The 22932-nt window shown below is 42.5% G+C and overlaps 1 protein-coding gene across 3 annotated transcripts in view; it reads right to left on the reverse strand.

The window, feature by feature from the left end:
• HK3 (hexokinase 3) overlaps nucleotides 1-22932 on the reverse strand; it is a 115711-nt gene that overhangs the window by 17434 nt on the left and 75345 nt on the right. For 2 of the 3 annotated variants that reach the window (XM_073544986.1, XM_073544987.1), the window contains 7 exons: nucleotides 20446-20601; nucleotides 15348-15581; nucleotides 12896-13200; nucleotides 12659-12807; nucleotides 6027-6146; nucleotides 5853-5948; nucleotides 5657-5756 (listed from right to left, as the gene is read on the reverse strand). In XM_073544986.1, coding sequence (XP_073401087.1) covers nucleotides 5657-5756; nucleotides 5853-5948; nucleotides 6027-6146; nucleotides 12659-12807; nucleotides 12896-13200; nucleotides 15348-15581; nucleotides 20446-20601 — 1160 coding nt within the window. The remainder of the gene's footprint in view (nucleotides 1-5656; nucleotides 5757-5852; nucleotides 5949-6026; nucleotides 6147-12658; nucleotides 12808-12895; nucleotides 13201-15347; nucleotides 15582-20445; nucleotides 20602-22932) is intronic. The other variant, XM_073544988.1, reaches the window with a different exon arrangement.

Genomic DNA, 22932 nt, shown 5'->3' on the forward strand with positions numbered 1-22932 from the left:
TTTGGCAATTACTCTGATCTGCTCCTTGTCCACATTTTCCACTAAGGCTTTTGTGGATTCAGGAGCAGCTCTGAATCTGATTGATTTGGACTTTGCTAAACGTTGTGGTTTGTTCAGGACGCCTCGGCAGACGCCCATTCCTTTGAGGGGTATTGATGCCACTCCTTTGGCAGAGAATAAACCTCAGTTTTGGACCCAGGTGATAATGCGAGTTGCCCCAGACCACCAAGAAAATTGTAAATTTTTGGTGCTGCATAATTTGCATGATACTATTGTTCTGGGTTTTCCCTGGTTGCAAACTCATAACCCAGTTTTGGATAGGAAACCTGTGTCTGTGGTGAGTTGGGGTTGTCAGTGTGCTCTTAGGGACGCTCCCGTTTTCTCCACTTCTCCTCAGTCTCATGATATTCCTGATTATCTGGCTGATTTCTCTGATGTTTTTAGTGAGTGTAAGTCTGCATCTTTGCCTCCTCATAGGAGTTATGAATGTGCAATTGAATTGATGCCTGGGTGTAAATTTTCCAAGGGTCGGCTTTTCAACTTATCTGTACCCGGACATGATGCTATGAGATCCTATATTAAGGAGTCATTGGAGAAGGGTCATATTAGACCATCCTTGTCACCGTTAGGCGCTGGGTTTTTTTGTGGCCAAGAAAGATGGTTCATTAAGACAGTGTATTGATTATCGTTCCCTTAACAAGATGACAGTTAAATATCAGTACCCGTTACCTCTGATGTCTGATTTATTCTCCAGAGTTAAGAGTGCCTGCTGGTTTACTAAGCTTGACCTCAGGGGGGCGTATAATCTTATTCGCATCAAGCACGGGGATGAATGGAAGACAGCGTTTAATACTCCGGAGGCACACCGAGTACCTGGTGATGCCTTTTGGGCTCTCTTCTGTCTTCCAGTCCTTTATGAATGATGATATTTTCTGAGACTTCATGGATAAGTTTTTGATCATCTATCTGGATGATATTTTGATCTTTTCTAGTGATTGGGATTCCCATGTGGAACATGTCCGGAGTGTGTTCTGGATTTTGAGGGAGAATTCCCTGTTTGTTAAGGGATCCAAGTGCCTCTTTGGTGTACAGAGGATTTCATTTTTGGGATTTATCTTGTCTCGACTATTGAAATGGACCTGGCCAAGGTACAGGCCATTTATGATTGGGTTCAGCCTACTTTGAAGGCTCTCCAGAAGTTTTTGGGTTTTTCTAATTTCTATCGTAAATTTATAGGTAATTTTTCTAGTATTGTCAAACCACTGACTGATCTGACCAAGAAGGGAGCTGATGTGCTGAATTGGTCTCCTGAGGCTGTCTCGGCATTTCAGGAGCTTAAGCGGAGATTTACTTCAGCTCCAGTCTTACGGCAACCTGATGTCTCACTTCCATTTCAAGTGGAGGTGGACGCTTCTGAGATTTGTGCAGGAGCTGTGTTGTCCCAAAAAGACCCTGTGACTTCTAAGATGAATCCCTGTGCCTTCTTTTCTCGAAAGTTTTCCCCATCTGAACGCAACTATGATGTGGGGAATCGGGAATCGGGAATTGTTGGCCATGAAATGGGCATTTGAGGAGTGGAGACATTGGTTGGAGGGAGCTAAACATCAATTTGTGGTCCTCACCAATCACAAGAATCTGATTTTTCTGGAGTCGGCCAAACGCTTGAATCCTAGACAGGCTAGATGGGCCTTGTTTTTCACGCGTTTTAATTTTGTGGTCTCTTTTCTTCCGGGCACTAAGAATGTTAAGGCAGACACCCTTTCTAGGAGTTTCTTTGCTGATTCTCTTAATGTGACCGAGCCTACTACTATCCTAGGTGAGGGGATAGTTCTGCCATTTTGCCCGATTTGAGACGCGCCCTGGAGGAATTTCAGGAGGATAAACCTGAGCGTTGCCCTATGGGAAGATTGTATGTTCCTGACCAGTGGAGAAAGAGAGTGATGTCTGAAGTCCATTGCTCCGCATTGGCTGGTCATCCTGGTATTTTTGGTACCAGAGATTTGGTGAGTCGGTCGTTTTGGTGGCCTGCCTTATCTCGTGATGTGAGGAATTTTGTACAGTCCTGTGGGACTTGGTTTCGGTCTAAACCCTGTTCTCATTCTAGTGGGTTGCTGATGCCCCTGCCGGTGCCCAAGAGGCCATGGACCCATATCTCAAATGGATTTTATTTCTGATCTTCCTGTCTCAGAGAATGACTTATCTGGGTGATTGGTGATAGATTTTCGAAGATGGTCCATCTTGTACCATTCCCAAAGTTGCCATCTTCCGCTGAGTTGGTGCCCTTGTTTTTACAACAGGTGGTTCAGTTACACAGGATTCCTGAGAACATTGTGTCCAATAGAGGGGTCCAGTTCGTTTCCAGATTCTAGAAAGCCTTTTGTTCCAGTCTGGGAATTCAGTTATCCTTCTCCGCGTTCAATCCCCAGACCAATGGGCAGACAGAGAACAAACCAGACCCTGGAGTCTTATTTAAGATGTTTTATATCTGCTGATCAAGATGATTGGGTCTCATTTTTGCCCTTGGCTGAATTTGCGCTGAACAATAGAGCTAGTTCTGCCACTCTGGTATCACCCTTTTTCTGTAATTTTGAGTTTCATCCTCGATTCTCTTCAGGGCAAGTGGAATCTTCGTCCTGCCCAGGTGTGGACACTGTGGTTGTGAGAATGCAGCAGATATGGGACCAAGTGGTGGATAAGTTGTCACTCTCTCAGGAAAAGGCCCAGCGTTTTTTCAACCAGCGTAGGACCATTGGTCCCCAGTTTAAAGTGGGTGATATGGTTAGGCTGTTGTCTAAGAATATTCCTATGAAGGTTGCATCTCCAAAATGCAAGCCAACATTTATTGGACCTTATAAGATTTTGGAGATTCTTAAATCCTGTTTCTTTTCGATTGGCTCTTCCAGTTACTTTCAAAATCCATAACGTATTTCACAAGTCACTGTTGAAGAGGTTTGTTGAGCCAGTAGTTCCTGTGGCGGCACCTCCTGATCCTGTATTGGTTAAAGGCAATGTGGAATATGAGGTAGAGAAAATATTGGATTCTCGTTTGGTTAGACGGAGACTGCAGTATTTGGTCAAATGGAAGGGTTATGGCCAGGAGGATAATTCTTGGGTCTCTGCCTCTGATATTCATGCCAATAAATTGGTTCGTGCTTTTCACCTGGCCCATCCTGATCGCCCTGGTGGCATGGATGAGGGTTCGGTGACCCCTCCTCAAGGGGGGGGGGGGGGTACTGTCATGAACTCATTTTCTGCTCCACCAGTTGAGAGTTCCCCTTCCGTTCTCCCTCTGGTGGTGACAGGAGGTAGTGCGGTTGGTTTAAGTGGTAGTGATCTGCCACCTGATGAGGAAGATAACGATTGGATCTCTGGAGTATCAGACTGGATATAAGACAGCTGACGCCCTATCCGGGTGCTGGTGATTCAGTCTGCTTCTCAGGTCCTGGACTTCAGCTCTCTTCCAGTCTTCTCAAGTTAAGTTTGTTTTTTGCTAATGTTCACACTTGCGCTTGTTGGTCAATTCAGTTTTTTGTGTAATCAGCCTGCCCCTGCTGGGGCTATGCTGAAATTCCACTCCTATTAATCAGTATTTGCCAATCTACTTTTGTCCTTTATTAGATTGGCCTCTTTTTTGCTCTGTCTCAGAATATTTCAGAGTGCTGATATAGGTTTTGAAGTCTAGTGACTTCAGGGTTAATTTTGCTATCAGAAGTGTTGGACAATATTTTTGTAGATTTTTTTGGGCAGATTGCAGACAGTGTCTTTCCCTTCCTGTTCTTTCTAGTTAGTCGGGCCCCATCGTTTGCTCAGCCTATTTTTCTGCCTTTATTTGTGCTTTCATCTTGTTTCACCGTCAATACATGTGGGGGGCTGTCTTTCCTTTGGGGTCTGCTCTGGGGCAGTTAGTTTTCCTCTTTTCCTGCTTTAGGCTTATGAAGTTCTCTGGTTGCGACGAGGCGTCTGGGACCAATGTAGGAACGCTCCACGACTGCTGCTAGTTGTGCTGGTAAGATCAGGGATCTGCAATTTGCATAGTTACCAACGTCTCTGGCTTTCTGAGACTTAGCTTGTCGTCTTTTTTTCCTCCTCGGTTTCCCATTCATAACAGATGGGTCTGTAAGCAGAGGTGGCAGGGTGACAAGGATAAAGAAGCAGACAAAAGGTTTTGACTTAAAACAAGGGGAAAGTCTAGGATGGCCACAAGGAAGCAATCACTTAACATTTCAACAGATGTAGAGCTCAGTTTGTGGGTCACAGTAAATGAAATGACTATGCAGCCAGTTGATAACGGTGGCTGTAAGAACATGCTACCGTTGCAACACGTCAGTTTGTGAACTTTCATTTTAAAATATTTCATCATCACTTGTGAGTGGTCTTATTGAAACGGAGAGTTTGGGAAGCAAAAGGGAACTCCTTCACGAGAGACAAGACCACTTAAAGTTATAGGGCAGAGTCACCAAGTACTGAGGTGTAAACTGCATGAAAGTCCCCAACGCTCTGCTGAACCAATAACTACAGAATTCCAAACCAGATCTGGCATTAACATGAGCGCACAAACTGTCCTGGGAGCTTAATGGCTTGGATTTGAATGGCTAAGCAATTGCATACAAGCTGTTCATCACAAAACACAATTGTAATTTGTCTCATGTAGGGATATAAAGCATGCCACACTACTCAACTCTGGAGCTGTGGAAACAAATCCATGGAGTGACTGATCATGCGACCCTAATGTACAAGTTTGCTTAACACCAGGAGACAATTACCTGTTTGACTGCATTTTGCTAACTAAAGTTTGCTGGAGGAGGGTTAATGCTCTTGTTTTTTTCAGATATCCAAAGAAAGGGTGAAAACAGCTTCTCAAATGCCAAAAAACTTCATTCTTGAAAAACTGAAAGCATGAAGAAAAGGATTTCATTGTGATCTGCAAACTATTCGTTTCAAACAGTTTCTGCGTCCTTTCAAAATTCAGCGCTTTGAAATAAAAGACACAATATTTGAAATGCGTAGCTTGCAGATCACCATTAAATCCTTGCCATCATATTTTTAATTTTTGAAAAATATTTTTTTTTTTGGCATTTGAGAAGCTGTTATTCACCCTTTCGTGTGGCCACACATTTCCACTCTTTCATATGCCATCAGCTGTCCAGGCAAGCTGGTTTATTTCCTCTATCAACTTTTTTTTTTCCCCCAGAGGTTGGCCTCTGCTGGTTTTCAAAGAAGCCCATTATTTTCAATGATGGGAAATCGTACTTTATTGCTACAGGATTTCAAGTAGTTTTTAACAATTTTATGTTCCCAACTTTGGGGGAACAGTTACAGCAGGCCCTTTTCGGATCCAACATGACTTGGCCCCGATGCAAAAAGCAATGCCCTTCAATACATTGTTGAGAGCGTTTTCTATGGAAGATCTGAACTGGCTCTTGGAGAACTTTGACCTCAGCCATAGGATTAACTTGAACATAGATTGAGAACCAGACCCTCTTGTTCAAAATCAATGTCTGACTTCATATATGCTGATTTGGATTAAATGGGTGAAATTTCCCTGAGCCAGAAAAAAAAATCTTACTGAAAATCTTCCTATTAAGAGCATCATAAAAGCCCCTGAAGATGTAATGTGTAAGTATCCCAACAATTTTGCTCTTCTCGCTTATCTTACCTACTATTAAGCCTACTTCACAGGCTGGATCATCATATCCACAGGACATCATTGTTCCCACAGTATCATTCACAAGTGCAATAACATAGAAGTCAGAGTTCTGTAACATATAGAGCACAAATAATAAGTGTGTGTGTGTGTATGTATACACACACAGGAACCTGAACGGGACAGAATGCATTCAAACTGCTATTACCTGTTTCCGTATTGCAGCTTCTCGGAGTAGCCGTACAACATCCTCTCCCACACATCCTGAAGCACTGAAACCCTTTGTCCAGGTAATCAGGATGCCCTATTTAGGCAAGAAAAACTTAATTATACAAGCGTACTTGGTTTAGGAACAAGTATATCTTTTTTTTTCGTATCTTACCTGATCTAGACTGTTCTGCTTACAAGGAAAGGAGAATGTAAAACCCAAGGGCAATCTTTTCCCTTGAAGATTATTCTCTTTTTGAAATTCTGTGATGCAATTCACAATGTGATCGAAGAGCTGAGAAGAGAGGAAGAGGGAAAATAATTAGTATGAAAGAAAACGCAAGATCAGCAAATTTACAGTCCCACACTTTTTAATGCATTATATTTCTAGTGATGAAGATGAAAAGATTGAGGTCAGGTTTTATCTCCCAGGACAGAAAGATCTTATGTATGATCATTTATAATAAATATAAGGCTTTGTTCACACGTGGCATTTTTTCAGTGATTTTTTCCTGCAGCAACACCTGCTTTCTAGGTTGGCAGTAAAGAAGCTGCAGGGAAAAAAAAAAAAAAAAAAAAAAAAAGAAAGGAGAATACAGCTGAAAATGTACAAAAAAATAAAATGCAGCAAGAACACCTCGTGTGAACATACCTTAAATGTGCAAAATGGTATATATCAGAAGGTAAACTTCTCTAATTCAGCAGCAAGGATTTTCGCCTCTTTCCGACAATCGGATGTAATATTCTGTCCCTATTTGACCAGGAACGGAATATTACATCTAAGCAGTTGCCTACACACACACGGGGGGGGGGGGGGGGTGCAGGCGATCACTGCCAGTTGTCAGCTGATTCTGACAGCCGACACCCGGCACTAAGTGCCAGGTGCTATGTATGACCGCTCCTGATCTTTAACCTCCAAAATGCTGCGATCAGAGACCCCGCAGCGTGACGTGGGGTTCCGAACGTTGCAATGGGGTTCCGAACGTTGCAATGGTTACCCACTGTCATCGTGACGGCATCTGGGTCACCAGACCTAGTAAACTTGCTGATCATGCCCAGTGCATGATGAGGAACTTTGTCAGTGCACAGCTGACAGTTTCTGCAGCATGGAGATGCTGCTACATCTCCATGCTGTAGAAGTGATTAGCATGCAAAAAATGATTGTGCCATAGTGGGACAAAGTAAAAAGCTAGAAAAAAAAGTTAATTTTTTAGTAATTGTAAAAATATTTAAAAGAAAAAAAAAAAAAAAAAAAAAAAGGGTTATAAATAAACATGATACCGCTGAAAACGTCATTTTGTCCTGCAAAAACAATCAAGCCATCATACCACTCCATCAGCTGAAAAATAAAGTTACAACAGCTCTTACAATAAAGCGATGCAAAAATATTTTTTTTTTTATATAAAATTGTTTTTATGGTATAAAAGCATCAGAAGAGAAAAACGATCTAAATGAGGTATCGCTGTAATCATACTAAAATAAAACTGCCTTATCAATTTTACCACACACGCACCAGCATAAACCTCCACCCTCCCCAAAGAAATTCTTGAATCGCCATTTGTTCTGCCTCACATAACTGAGAATAGAAAGCGATCAAAAAGTGTCATGTGCGAAAAATGGTACAAATAAAAAACGTCAACTCATCCCACTAAAAAAAAAGACCTGACATGACTGTGGGCCAAAAACAATGGAAAAATTATAACGCTCAAGAAGAATAAAGTCGCCTAATCCCTTCTAACACATGAGGAATGGCGTAAAAAATAAATTTAAAAAAAATTCTTCACGTGCTGTTGATTTTTTCATTCTGCCTCCCAAAGATCGTAGTATGACTCGACGCATATTTATCCTGCAATCTGCATTGAGCTCTTGCACAGGGATTTCAGTGTAAATCTCTGAAAATACATTATTCAGACAGAACCTCTGACTGAAGATTCCCTATAATGAGGCAGATGGAGCCACTGTGGATGCAGTGTGACCTGTGATCTGGCTGTGTCCATCTTTAGGATTGCATAAAAAAAGTGCTGTCGGCACAGTTCGGTGAACTTCTGAAAAGAAGGACACTGCTGAACAGAGGCCAGAGTCCAGAGTAACTATGCTGCCTCATTATAGTGAATGGATCCCTCGGATATTTAGATGGAAACCCCAGAGTAAGTGGTCAGCATAGAGCGCCGAATAAATGTGATACCAAACATTATGTAAAATGTTCCCAATAAAAGCTTCAACTCAATCCACAAAGAAAGCAAGCTCTGGTTCAGGTCAATCGGTTAAAGGAAATATAGAGGGCTTCTACATTACTAGTAGCACAAAGGCTTTGGAAAAGGGAAATGGCTCTTCAACTGCCAAAAGAAATTCAGCAAATTCTCCGCTCTCAAATCCAAATGCCCCCCTCCCTTGAGCCTCACAGTGTACCTAAACCACATAATGCATACACGTGTGGCATTTCTGAAGTGATGCTAGCCCACCTAACTTACAGGTGCATGCCTCCAGAAGCACGGGCTGGGCATAACATACTCGTGATTGCAGCGTACTGGTTACCACAGCATACCGTTCACTACAACGGCAGTTTGCAATTTTCACTCGGCAACATTCATTGATTCTTGTGTCTGGAAAATACCTATGGGCTGGAGTCAAAAATCGTCACTACACCTGTAGATAAATTCCCCAAGGGGTATAGTTTCCCAAACGGTCACTGGGGGGGGGGGGGGGGTGGTAAAGAGAATTCTGCTTTTCTAACAATTAGGGGCTCTGTATATGAAGACTGAAAAATGGTCTAGGAAAATCTGAGCTCCAGAAGGCGAATAGCGCTAAGTTCCTCACGAGTCTCTCCGTATGCCTAATTAGTACTGTATGGCCACATATGGGGTATTGCCACATTCAGTAGATATTGTGGGACAAATTCTGGCCATTTTTACCCACTTCTTGAGTGAAAATGTAAAATCTGGGGATAAAACTTAAATTTTGGTGGTAAAAAAATACAGTTATTTTGTCTTCACTGTCCAATGGTATAAAATTCTGTGACACACCCATGGTGTCAATATGATTACTGCACCCCTAGATGAATTCATTGAGAGGTGTAATTTGTAAAATGGGGTCACTTATGTGGAAGGGGAGGGGGGGGGGGGGGAGGTTTGGCACCTCATAGGTTCTCCCAGTGAGTCATGGCACCTGCAAACCTTAACAGTAAAGGTACTGTCACACTTAGCGATGTACCAGCGATATGACGCGGTCAGGATCGCTGGTACATCGCCAAGTGGTCGCTAGTGAGCTGCCACACAGGCAGATCTCACTAGCGACATCGTTGGGGTCGGGGGTCGCTACTTACCTGTCACACCAGGCGATCCTGCGTCCTCCCGCCCGGCTCCACGCGTCGCTCGTTGTCACAGCAGGAAGCGCCGCAGGAAGCAGACGACGAGAAACAGTCCTGGACGTTCTCACGCGGTCAGCGATAAGCAGCAGTGGAGCCGGTCGTAGGTAAGTATCAGACACAGCGATATCGCTAGCAATATCGCTATAACGTCACTAGTTATAGCGATATCTCTTAGTGTGACATGCCCTTAAAATCTGCTGCTCCTTGTCTTCTAAGCTTTGCACTGTGCCTGAAATATATTTCCCCGATTACATCTAGGGTATTGGAGAACACAGGAAAAAAATGGATTTCAGTTTGTTGTAAAAAAAAAAAAAAAAAAAAAAAATCTTATTAGTCCTTAGAAAAATTAAAAGGTTGAGGCTAAGACAACATTTTAGTGGTACAAGTATAATTTACTCTTTCTTCACTGTTCAGTGGTATAAACTCTGAGGCACATCACTGCACCACTAGATGTTTTAATTGGAGAGTGTAGTATGTAAAATGAGTTCATATATAGGGGGGGGGGGGGGGTTCTGTTGTTCTGGCACCTCAGGGGTTCTGCCAATGTGACATGGCACCCTCAAACCATTTCAGCAAAATCTGAACTCCAAAGTGGTGCCTCTTTCCTTCTGAGCTCTGCACTGTGCCTCAAAGGTAGTATTCCCCCACATATGGGATATCGGCATACTCAGGAGAAATTGCACAACAAATTGTATGGTGCAATTTCTCATGTAGCTGTAAGGGGGTAAGATATAATGTCTCTTATGCCTCCCTTCCCTCTGATTGTCTTCCAGTCCTTAATGTTTAGACGTGTTTTTGTGATTATTGCCTGCGGTACTGCTACATGTATAATTATGTATTACCACTCATTACTTATGGTATTGCCACTTGAATGTGTTGCCATTGTATGAATAACTGTATATATTGTCTCATGTACCTGTATGAAAATATTGTATGTATATTATGTGTCATTTGTGTATGTACAGTCAGGGAAAGTTAGTGCATCCTTTATTGAGACATTAGAGGAGGTCATTCTTACACATAGGCTATAGGCCCGGACCGCTTGGCAGTCACGTAGCGTTAAGTCGTTATTGCCCACGTTACCCACAGCCACTGCAGGTCTTAGCAGTGGGTCAGAACAGGAAAAGTAAGATGTGGCGTCTTATCGCCTGGGCCAATGCTTTTAGGGCAGAAGTTGGCTGGACTAAGGAGCTGAAAGGAGTTGGCACTTGACGAGATCGGTAAAGACGGGCCGGGTGCTTCACCGGGTGTCACCAAACAGTGATTGATGAGTTCATGTCTGGGGTGAAACAGGCTGAAGGAAATGTCATTATAGTGAGGTCAGACCTGGAAGGAACTGGGAAGTAGTCTAGTATGGTCCAGTCTGGGCGTGTACTGCACAGAAGTGACAACAAGCAAGGGAAAGATCAGGAAGCAAGCAAATTTTATTATGTACCAACTGTGGATGTAACGTGAGAAATCCTAAGTAAAGAAAGTGTTAAAGTTTTCTCAGACGGTGTCTCCATTGATGGGTGTCACCTAGAAGAGGGACTGTTATGGCCTGGGAAGTGTCCAGGTGAAGATGGATCTGGAGATGCAGGTATGCCGAGGAGCATAGTATTGATTCATGTAGGGGGAAGGGCTGGGCGCAGCTGCTAAAGTACAGGTCACGACTACGGTCCTGGCCCTCCCTTACATTACCCTTATGAAAATGCAATATTTTGTGCTAAAAACGTTTGTGGGGAGAAATTAGATTTTTTTTATTTTTACAGCTCAACCTTAAAAACTTCTGTGAAGCACCTGAAGGTTCCGTGTGCTCACCACACATATAGATCAGTTCCCTGAGGGTTCTAGCTTCTAAAATCGTGTCACTTGTGGGGGATTTTCACTGTTTAGTCAAATCAGAGGCTCTCCAAACACAACATTGTGTGCTCCAGTTGTTCCAGCAAATTTTGCATTTAAAAAGTCAAATGGCGCTCTTTCCCTTCCGAGCGCTGCCAGGCACCCAAATAGTGGTTTCCTACCTCATATGGGGCATCGGCGTACTCAGGAGAAATTGGACATCAAATTTTGGGGTCCATTTTTTCCCCACATTCCAAAAATTCCTGTGATGCACCTGAAGAGTTAATAAACTTCTTGAATGTGGTTTTGAGCACACTGAGATGTGCAGTTTTTTTAGAATACAGTCACATTTTGGATATATTCTATCATATAGACCCCTCAAGTGACTTTAAATGTGATGTGGTCCATAAAGAAAAAAAAAAAAAAAAAAAAATTTGCTGCGAAGAGTAAGGGCCCTTACTCAGTTACACTTCATAGTGATTACTAAATGTGGCACCCCCAGGAGTATGGTTGCCACAGTGACCTTAACTCCCTCTAAGGGAGAGTGATGTCATGCCTGGAAGCAGTGAAAGGACCTCTTTATTAGGTAGTTCCAGCATACAGCACAGTTCCTACTCCAGGCCAGCAGAGGGAGCTCTAAACCCGACTTCTGGAGAGAGCTGCTCTCTGCTCAGGAGGAGCGAGGAAGTAGTTAGTTGAAGTGTGGACAGGGAAGACAGAGGACGTGGGAAAGGAGCTGGAGATTGGAGCTATAGCAGAGCTCATCTCCAAGCTTAAGCACCACAAATCGGGCGACGGAATCCGAGGCTGTGTGGATGCTAAAATTCCCACAGCAGAAACCGGAGGAATAGAGGCTGCAGACCCTCCATTCCAGACTGAGACTCGAAGACACAGAAGCACGTGTCTGTGAGCCAGAGACGCCATAGTGGCGCGGTCTCTGAAGGAGGCTACAGCTGCCTGTCATGCGAGTAGAGTTCTAAGTAACAGACAGAAAGAGGAACTTTAGTTCAGACCTGCAAGTACTTCAGAATAGCGCTATAAAGGAGACCTCACCACCCACCTGTATAGATAGATTCCCAAATTGCTTCCAGGCTGACTAACTCATGTACCAATTGCAACTTGAGCCTTGGAGTGTACCTACAAAGCTCCATAAAAAGGTAAAGGAAACTGCACTCTGTTGGGTCCTTTGAATTCTTCCTGCGTCACCTTCTCAGCACTGCTACATCCCTTGCTCCATACTACATCCCCATCTATTCCTCAACATCTTTCACCTGCCCTGGGACTCAGCTCTGCCTGAGGAGAGCTTTACCAACTCCGCTGCATCACCATCAGTCCCAGCGGATCTGCACTGCAGCGCTGGTCACAATTGATCAGATACCATGGGTGGCGTCACAAACTCATTACAAAAACTCTTTATTTTTCATTCCCTTGTAAATATATCCCTTTTATTGGACACCAAGGGCCACAGACCAGGTCATCGCCACTGTGACACTGTCCCTTTAAGAAAGCAGCCCAGTACCAAGTACCCCACTGCCTTGGCGGGTGCTCCATAAACTCAATTTAGGTTATTACAACTGGCAGTTTATCCTACACAGCAGGTCATAAATAATCAACCGTACCTCTTCTCCAGTTCCTTGGATTTTTTCAGTCGGCAATTCAAAAGTTTTGCTTTTCATTTGTACTCCTCCCTCATTCTTTATGCCCACGTGGGTATACAACACACGGAAGTTTGTTCCTCCCAAGTCGAGAGCTAGGAACTCTCCTCGTTCTATAAAAAGGATTTTAAAAAGTCCTAAGTTTTACAGTTTACAACAATTTGCTATATGGATGTATAAGATATTTAGGTTATTAGTTACCCGTTCCATTTGGAGTAGCTCTCACAAAGGTGGGAAGCATCTTGACAATAGCTTCAGGTTGTGTCCATTTTTGAAGACCAATTTCCATTTCATTTCGCATGCGTTTTTGAATCCCTTTTAGCTTTGCCTGGGTCATAATAAAGGGTTCTAGGATTTTATCAATTAATTGTCTTTGGTCAGCAAGACGTTTTGCTACTGCTGTTACGATTGCTGTGCCTTTTCCACTTCCGTCTTCAGACACTAGAAACTTAATTTGGCAGCCGGGCGCCAACTCCTTCAGAGTCTGATAGAGATGTTCACCAAACCTGAAATATAATCCAAGGACGCAGTTTTATCAAGTAGAACAGACCTGGGCAAAGTGCGGCCCGCGGACCAAATCCGGCCCTCTGGCTGTCTCAGTCCGGCCCGTGAACCGAGACAGCCGTGTCCACCCGCAGTCAGCATTGGTGGAGGAGGGGCCTCCGGCCACTTCCTCCACCAATCAGCGTGTGAAGCAGCTGAAGCGATGACGTCATCTCATTGCGTCAGCTGTGTACGGCCGGAGAGTCATTGCACCGGAGGCAGAAGCAGAAGCAGGGCGCCTGGGACCAAGGAGAGTATGTGGTGTCTTGTTTGTTTGTTTTTTTCATGTGTATGAATATGGGGATGACATACAGCACATGGGGATTCTATGGAAGTGACGTACAGTACATGGGGATTCTATGGGGGTGTTGTACAGCACATGGGGATGCTATAGGGAGGCTGTGTGGGGCTTGTGCCGTACAAGGGGAGGCTGTGTGGGGCTCATGCTGTATATAAGGGGCTGTGGGGGGTTTAAAAAGATACATGGGGGGGGGTGTCAGAATACTTAATTCTGTTCAATATTAAGTGATACAATTAATATTAATAAATTAATATGGAGTAGAATTTCAAGCTATTGGTTCGGCCCTCCACAACAGTTATGGTCTCTCATGTGGCCCCTCAGGAAAATTAATTGCCCACCCCTGAACTAGAAGAATATGGTCAATGTCAAAGTTAGGCCTATCCCAAACATCAGTATTTGCAAGGCAAGATCAGAAGTGGAATCAACACAACGAGAAAAGTATTCAAAACATTTTGGAGTTACCAATTAAATACCTGGCCAAAAATGGATGTCTGAATAAAGGTTTCTTCACACAAATGTATAACAAACATTTTACAGCACAAATTCATAGTCCAACTGAGGGTCTTCTGATGCAAACTAAAATTCTTATGTATTGCTATGATATCATTGGGTCAGGTCAGAAGATCCAGCCAGGAATGATGTAACACGGCCGCTATATAGTTGGGTGTATAAGCCTTAATGCTTGCACTACTTCAGTTCTGAAATGCTAAATAAATGTGAACAGTCACTTATTTTATTTAAATGCACTGATCAAGAGCGAACAAGAACTTTTAGCCTTATTGGGTTTTTAATGGAATCATAACTAAAGAATGAAGAGCACTTAATTGTAAAGTGCTGTGGAATAAATAATAACAACCAAAAGAAAGACATACTGAAGGCCTGTTAAATATTTCCCAGCCAGTAAGTGATAGCTTTTCTATAGAATATGCAATCAATTGATGATTGCTGCAGAGTCAACATTTGGAATCCCCACCTAAACTGAGAAACCAAAGCAAGGTGCCAACACTGCACTTTTTTGTTCTAAAAAATTAGTAGCAGACTTTGTCTGTTGTAGAGTAAACCATGATGCAAATCCAAAAGGAAAACCCAAGTGTGACATGACCGTTTTTTCTGCTTCCTTGCTCACTCCACAATGGCCACCACAACTGTCCTTGACACACTACACTGTTCTATTCTACTGAATTTTATACAAACTTTTTCACAGAATGCAAAAAGTCATCTCACAAGTACAACCCTATAACTCAATATCTTTCCTTGGTGGTAATTGTGAGATTGTGTGCTCAAACAAGAAAGCAAATAAAAATAAAATAAAAAGTTCTCTCATACTTCTTTACTCAACTGGTCTTTTTAATGAGAACGACCACTTTCCTTTCAAGTAGCCCATACTAGTTGCCTCTGTCTGCCCCCAATATTATACCAAATGTTTTAATATATTATCCTCTAATCTTTTCCTATGACACAATAGATCTTGTGTTACTAATTTATTCTGTGATGGCTGAATCCAAAACAAATGTACTGATCTGAAGAAAAGAAGGTTGTAGTCAACATGGGGCCAATAAAGTCAACTATGCCCTGCAATTACATATAGGCTCTGGAAATACTATTTGTGCCAGTCTGCATTCATTCAGACTCAGAATTGCATCCGTGAAGGACAGAACAGTAGCTTGCTTTGTACCAAGTGGTTTAAATTTAATTTTTTTTTGGTAAATAGATAAGTGACTCCAGATGCGGTTCGATAATAAAGCTAAGGTATTATACTGAAGAACATAATATCTGACGAAAAAAAAAAAAACAAAAAAATACACTTACTTTGGGTTTGTCTTGTAAACAGAACCGTCCACTCCAACGGTGATGTGTCCCAGTGGGTCATGATGATTATTCTTAACGCGGTTGGCAACTGCAGCAAGGCCAGCAGCACACAGCTTGGCAGATCTCATGCACACAGCACTACATACATTCTTCACCAGGGCACAGTCTTGTTCAGTCGGGTTTAATCCCAAGGAAATCAAGAAAGTTTTAGCTTTTCCTAGACCGGAGCAGTCACTGCACAAAAAAATTTAAAAAACACAATTTTACATGAACATTTAGAATTAAACAGAAAATATTTTTGAAATATTGAATATTAGAATAATGGCAACTCCCTCATAAGCTTAAGGTATGTGCACACAGCGTCTTAGACGTCAGCATACCGGCTGACTTTTGAATAAGGCTGGGGTCACACTAACCGACGCAAAATACGGTCAGTATTTTACATGCGTAATACGGATGAATGACCCCTAAACAGTGCTCCGTATGTCATCCGTAATCAAGGTGTGGTCGCGTATTTTGCGCATGTAAGCATCCGTATGGCGAGATTTTCTCGCTGGCTTGCAAAATGGACATATAATGGAGCCCTATGACAGGGTTTCTAACAGAAACCAAAGAATAGATATAGACACATAGAATGCACACACACACATATTATATATACGCGCATTCTATCTGTATATATATAATCTTTCGTTTCTTTATTAAACCTGTCAGTGTGAGTTTACTGTATAGCGCACTGAATTGCCGGCTTTGCTAAAAGACACCGGGTGCGTATTTCTCGCAAGTCACATGTGTGGTCCGTGTGTAATCCGTATTTTTTGCGCACCCATAGACTTGGGTAGTACTCGGCCGTAGTACGCTGACAATCGCAGCATGCTGCGATTGGCACGGACTGTAGAATACGGATGAGAAATATATGGCTGGTGCGAGGGACCCCATAGAGAATTGGTCCGTGTCTAATGCGTGCTTTTAGCGCCTCTCACTCGGCCATATTCCTCACCAGTGTGACCCCGGCCTAAGGAGGAGTCTATTCAGGAAAATGCAGTGTTTTTCCTGGAGAGTTTTTTTGACATATAAATGCTTTTCGTAGGGACTCCACTGCCAGCAATTTATTGTAAATTCATATTCTAAGAGACAGCGACTTCCAAGTAGGAGCAGGAAGAGGAATGGACCTGTCACTTTGAACGACTTCAAAAGCCTTATGACTAGAGTTGAGCGATACCATCCGATACTTCAAAGTATCGTATCGGATGGTATCGGCCGATCTTTAAAAAAAGTATCGGTATCGCCGATTCCGATACCGGAAGTCCCATTCAAGTCTATGGGACTTCCGGTATCGGAATAAGAAAAACCCTTTCCTGCCCTTGTACAGCCTCTCTGGGGTCTGTACGGGCCTTTCGGGGGGCTGTGCCGGCCTGCCAGGGGGTCTGTGCAGGCTCCGGTGGTCTGTGCCGGCCTGCCGGTGGTCTGTGCAGGCTCCGGGGGGCTGTGCCGGCCTGCCGGGGGGCTGTGCCGGCCTGCCGGGGGGCTGTGCCGGCCTGCCGGGGGGCTGTGCAGGCTCCGGGGGTCTGTGCAGGCATCGTCCGATGGGACTACAAGTCCCATCGGGCGATGCCTGCTACCATGACAGTGATTGACACATTAGCCAATGATGGGACAGTAGTAGTCCCATCATCCGGCTAATGTGTTAAATGTTAAAAAAAAAAAAAAAAAAAAAATACTACATACATACTACATGCTACATACATACTACATATATACTACATACATACTACATACATGCTACATACATGCTACATACATGCTACATGCTACATACATACTACATACATACTACATACATACTGCATGCTACATACATACTACATACATACTACATACATACTACATGCATGCTACATATATACTACATGCTACATACATACCACATGCATGCTACATATATACTACATGCATGCTACATACATACTACATATATACTACATGCATGCTACATACATACTACATGCTACATGCATGCTACATACATACTACATACATGCTACATATATACTACATACATACTACATATATACTACATGCATGCTACATATATACTACATGCATGCTACATATATACTACATGCATGCTACATATATACTACATACATACTACATATATACTACATACATGCTACATACATACTACATACATACTACATATATACTACATGCATGCTACATATATACTACATGCTACATACATACCACATACATACTACATACATGCTACATATATACTACATGCATGCTACATACATACTACATATATACTACATGCATGCTACATACATACTACATGCTACATGCATGCTACATACATACTACATACATACTACATACATACCACATATATACTACATACATACAATACATTCATACAATACATACATAGACATACAGTACATATAACATAGAGTAACATACTTACCAATACTTGTCACATTGTTCCCCGAAGCCATTGTCGTCTACGGAATAAATATTAACATAACAAACCACAAAAATACTCACCCACGATCCGAAGCAGTCCACGAGTGTGTCCCACGACGATCTTGGGTAGAGAACTGCAGCATCAGCTGATGCTGCCGTTCTCTACGGGCTGCAGGAATCCAATGACGGAAGGTAGGTATCCTTCCGCACTGTATTCCTCCGCCACTTAAAAAAAAAAAGTCCCTAGTCTCACTTTATGCCATTGCTGTGTGGGAATTTCCCACGCAGCAATGGCATAAAGTGAGACTAGGGACTTTTTTTTTTTAAGTGGCGGAGGAATACAGTGCGGAAGGATACCTACCTTCCGTCATTGGATTCCTGCAGCCCGTAGAGAACGGCAGCATCATCTGATGCTGCAGTTCTCTACCCAAGATCGTCGTGGGACACACTCGTGGACTGCTTCGGATCGTGGGTGAGTATTTTTGTGGTTTGTTATGTTAATATTTATTCCGGAAAGACAATGGCTTCGGGGAACAATGTGACAAGTATTGGTAAGTATGTTACTCTATGTTATATGTACTGTATGTCTATGTATGTATTGTATGAATGTATTGTATGTATGTAGTATATATGTGGTATGTATGTAGCATGTAGTATGTATGTAGTATGTATGTAGCATGCATGTAGCATGTAGTATGTATGTAGCATGCATGTAGTATATATGTAGTATGTATGTAGCATGCATGTAGTATATATGTAGCATGTATGTAGTATGTATGTGGTATGTATGTAGCATGTAGTATATATGTAGCATGCATGTAGTATATATGTAGTATGTATGTAGCATGTATGTAGTATATATGTAGTATGTATGTAGTATATATGTAGCATGCATGTAGTATATATGTAGCATGCATGTAGTATATATGTAGCATGCATGTAGTATATATGTAGCATGCATGTAGTATATATGTAGCATGTATGTAGTATGTATGTGGTATGTATGTAGCATGTAGTATATATGTAGCATGCATGTAGTATATATGTAGTATGTATGTAGCATGTATGTAGTATATATGTAGTATGTATGTAGTATATATGTAGCATGCATGTAGTATATATGTAGCATGCATGTAGTATATATGTAGCATGCATGTAGTATATATGTAGTATGTATGTAGTATATATGTAGCATGTATGTAGTATGTATGTAGCATGCATGTAGCATGTAGTATGTATGTAGCATGCATGTAGTATATATGTAGTATGTATGTAGCATGCATGTAGTATATATGTAGCATGCATGTGGTATGTATGTAGCATGTAGTATATATGTAGCATGCATGTAGTATGTATGTAGTATGTAGTATGTATGTAGCATGCAGTATGTATGTAGTATGTATGTAGTATATATGTAGTATGTATGTAGCATGTAGTATGTATGTAGCATGCATGTAGTATGTATGTAGCATGCATGTAGTATGTATGTAGCATGTATGTAGTATGTATGTAGTATATATGTAGTATGTATGTAGCATGTAGTATGTATGTAGTTTTTTTTTTTTTTTTTTTTTTAACATTTAACACATTAGCCGGATGATGGGACTACTACTGTCCCATCATTGGCTAATGTGTCAATCACTGTCATGGTAGCAGGCATCGCCCGATGGGACTTGTAGTCCCATCGGACGATGCTTGCACAGACCCCCGGACATCAGCACAGCCCCCCGGCAGGCCGGCACAGCCCCCCGGCAGGCCGGTACAGACCCCCACAGGGTGCACAGCCCCCCGGCAGGCCGGCACAGCCCCCCGGCAGGCCGGCAGAGACCCCGGGCAGTCCACACAGCCCCCCGGCAGGCCGGCACAGCCCCCCGGCAGGCCGGCAGAGACCCCCGGAAGGCCCGAAATGACGGCGCATCATGATGCGCACACACCGCGCATCATGATGACGTCAGGCCGTCAATCAACTGAACTTCCGATTCCGATGCCGAATTCCGATATTGAAAAAATATCGGAAGTCGGTATCGGAATTCCGATACAGCAAGTATCGGCCGATACCCGATACTTGCGGTATCGGAATGCTCAACACTACTTATGACGTTAAAAAAAAAAAAGAAAGTTCAAAAAGACAACATATGCACAGCAAGTCTATTTTTTTTATGGATGCAAGGCATGCGTTCATTCCTTTGAGTTTTTTATGCTCTTTACAGAAAAAAAAATGTGCACAGATCCTAAGATTTTCAGGGTTGTTTGTTTTGCTTTTCTTAAATACTTTTCCAATGCCCAAAATAATTTTCAAAAAATGATTAGCTTACTTTGCATTTTAACTGTGGTGCATAATACAAAAACACATATTATATATGTGTAGAGATATATATATTTTGTGTGTATACACACACAAATACATTTTTTATATAAAAAAAAAAAAAAATTCTGCAAGTCAATTCATTCAGAATCTTGACACTCCAGTTTTTCCCCCACTGAGATGAAGTTGGCTTAGCACCAAAAGCCCTGCGTTTTTTTTATGCAGAAAAGAAAATGCAACGAAAACTATGTATGAAACACTTTTTACAATATCGGGCTTTGAAAATAAAATGTGAATATTGAAATGCATGTTAAAAATACTTACTTCTCAATGTCTGACGCATCTTGGGTGTGTATTGCTTCTTTGGCAAGTAGTTGTGGTGTTATAGTGCCACCAAACAGTAGACCTTTATTGGCCAATTTAATAACTATTTGACGCACAATTTCTCCCATGTACAGTCCACTAATCATCTTATCAAACCTGCATGTGAACATGGGAAAATGATATAAATTGCCTTTTATAATGCTGTGTCAATTAGTTCCCCTTTCAAACACTATTTGCTATTGATGAATGGAAACCGGTTTACATCCAGTATCTGAAATCACAAGAAATTATAATACTAGCGAATCAGGTTTTTAAAACCTCCATTCATACATTGCAACAACAACAACAAAAAAAAAAAAAAAAAAAAAAAAACACCTACACGAAAACGAGAGTATGCAATGGATTTGAAATCTGCAGCATTACCATTCTTTTAGGCTGTGTGCCCACGTAAGCGTTTTTGAAGCGTTTTTCGGGGTCAAACCACTTAAAAAATGCTTAAAATAAGCATCCCATCCATTTTAATGCATTTTGGTCTTTTTTGTGCCAATGGATGCGTTTTTTTCCCGCATAGGAAACGCTTAGCGGTTAAAAACGCAGCACACATTAATTTTGTGGAAAAGTCCGCGTTTTTAGCCATTTCCTATGAGTCCAGAAGACGCGCGGAAAAAACGCATCAAAAACGTGCGTTTTTTTTTACAAAACTCATGGAAATCTCGCAAAAAACGCGCAGAAAAAAAACCACGCGTTTTCTGGGAAGGAGTCAGTTTCTGAAGCAGAAATTTTCTGCATACGTGGGCACATAGTCTTAATTGCAAAATTCACCCTTGCAAGGAAGTAGAGTGAAATTCGGAATTAATAAAAACGAAACAAGCATTCTTGTTTCGGATTCATTGCCATTTGGCACAAAATTTTCAGAAAATATTCCACTGTAGATTTGTTCAAAGTGTGAACAAAGTCTTAAGCTACAGAAGAGTCCATTAAAGGTGTTGTTCATGTGGTGCCCCTGATTGTCCAGTCGCCATAGAGATACTGCACCTCAGCCAGAGGAGTAGTACTCCGCTCTCAGGTAAGAAGGGAGCCGCTACACAGAACCCAGACACTTTGCATCCAACACAAGACCTCGCCATGCCAAGGAGGGACTAGACAGAGGGTGTGGGTGGGGAAAGCCACAGGGGGAGAGCTGAAGGAAGTGACAGTGAGAGAGGTAAGTGAGTTGGAGCTGGGGACTTGAGCAGTCTCAGCAGTCCCTAGACCAGAAGACAGTAAGAAGCAGAGAAAGGAAAGACAGAAGAAAATAAAGATAAGCTTCATTGGAAGAGAGAAAGAAGGGGCCCTAGGGGCAAGGTTGGGAGGAATCCACCCGTGGGGCCCATATCCACGCTGACTGTAGTCGGGTGGAGGGACCAGGTCACAGTAGGAGATCAACCCCAGACTAGTGGAGAAACTAAGGACTCAGCTAGCTAACCGGAGGTTGCAGTATCTGCATGTGCTGCAGCCACATCCATACATATTTCGCTGAAAAGGCGGCCAGATAGTCCCCTTGATCCTAAGAACATCACCCGACAAGATCGGAGGTTGCTGGCTTGGGACAGTGTGTGTGAAGGCGCAGGGCAGGATTGAAGGAAACCAGCGCAGTGAGACGGCCAGGGAAGGAACATCTGAAGGGAGTTCTGACATGATGTACCCCAAATTACCTGAGAGCTGGCTGGACCACTGACCCGGAGGACAGCACCCTGGCTGGGGATTGTAACTGGAAGAACTTTGAGTAAAAGTGTGAAGACTGCACTCCACTGTGTCCTCTGACTTATTTACAGTGTCACCTGCCTTGCACAAGGACTACAACCACCATCATCATATTTATCATCATCTCTAACACCTATAACTGCCCCGGGGCTTAGCTCTACCTGTGGAGAGCTGTAACAACTTTATTTCCCCAAAGTCATCATCATCTTCTCTATTTTCATTGCACACCCAGTGCTACAGACCAGGTCACTGCTGCCATGACATCCCCTTTAAGAACTGACCAGCCCGATACCGAGTAACCCCGGCCCTAGGGGCGCTTGCGATTAAATTGGACAAATGCTATCAGGGTAAAAATTGTATTGCATTTGTACCAATTTAATCCTATGCTTGTGTTCTCAATTACTTTTCTCCTGCTACAATTAAACAGAAAAAAACACCTTGCTGCAATTACATGCGAAATTCAGCTTGCACACACCCATGAAATTCTATGGGTTCGTGTGAAACATCCCACTGAACTCGGATAGCTCTCGAGTGTACGGTGATTCCATCAGACGCCTGCAATGAAGGAGATGGGGAAATTTATTTCTCTGTCTCCTCCCCACCTGTGCTGTGATCTTGCGAGAGGATCGGAGCATTGACCCTCGGATCACACAGCACAGCAGGAGTTGATGCATATAGCATCCAATGCACTTGCATCGGATAGGATACACTAGGGTGTATCTGCCCTTAGGCTATATGTCTGTG

The sequence above is a fragment of the Dendrobates tinctorius genome, unplaced genomic scaffold (assembly GCF_039654945.1).
Source record: "Dendrobates tinctorius isolate UK_male_01 unplaced genomic scaffold, ASM3965494v1 ptg000139l, whole genome shotgun sequence".
Taxonomy (NCBI): Eukaryota; Metazoa; Chordata; class Amphibia; order Anura; family Dendrobatidae; genus Dendrobates; species Dendrobates tinctorius.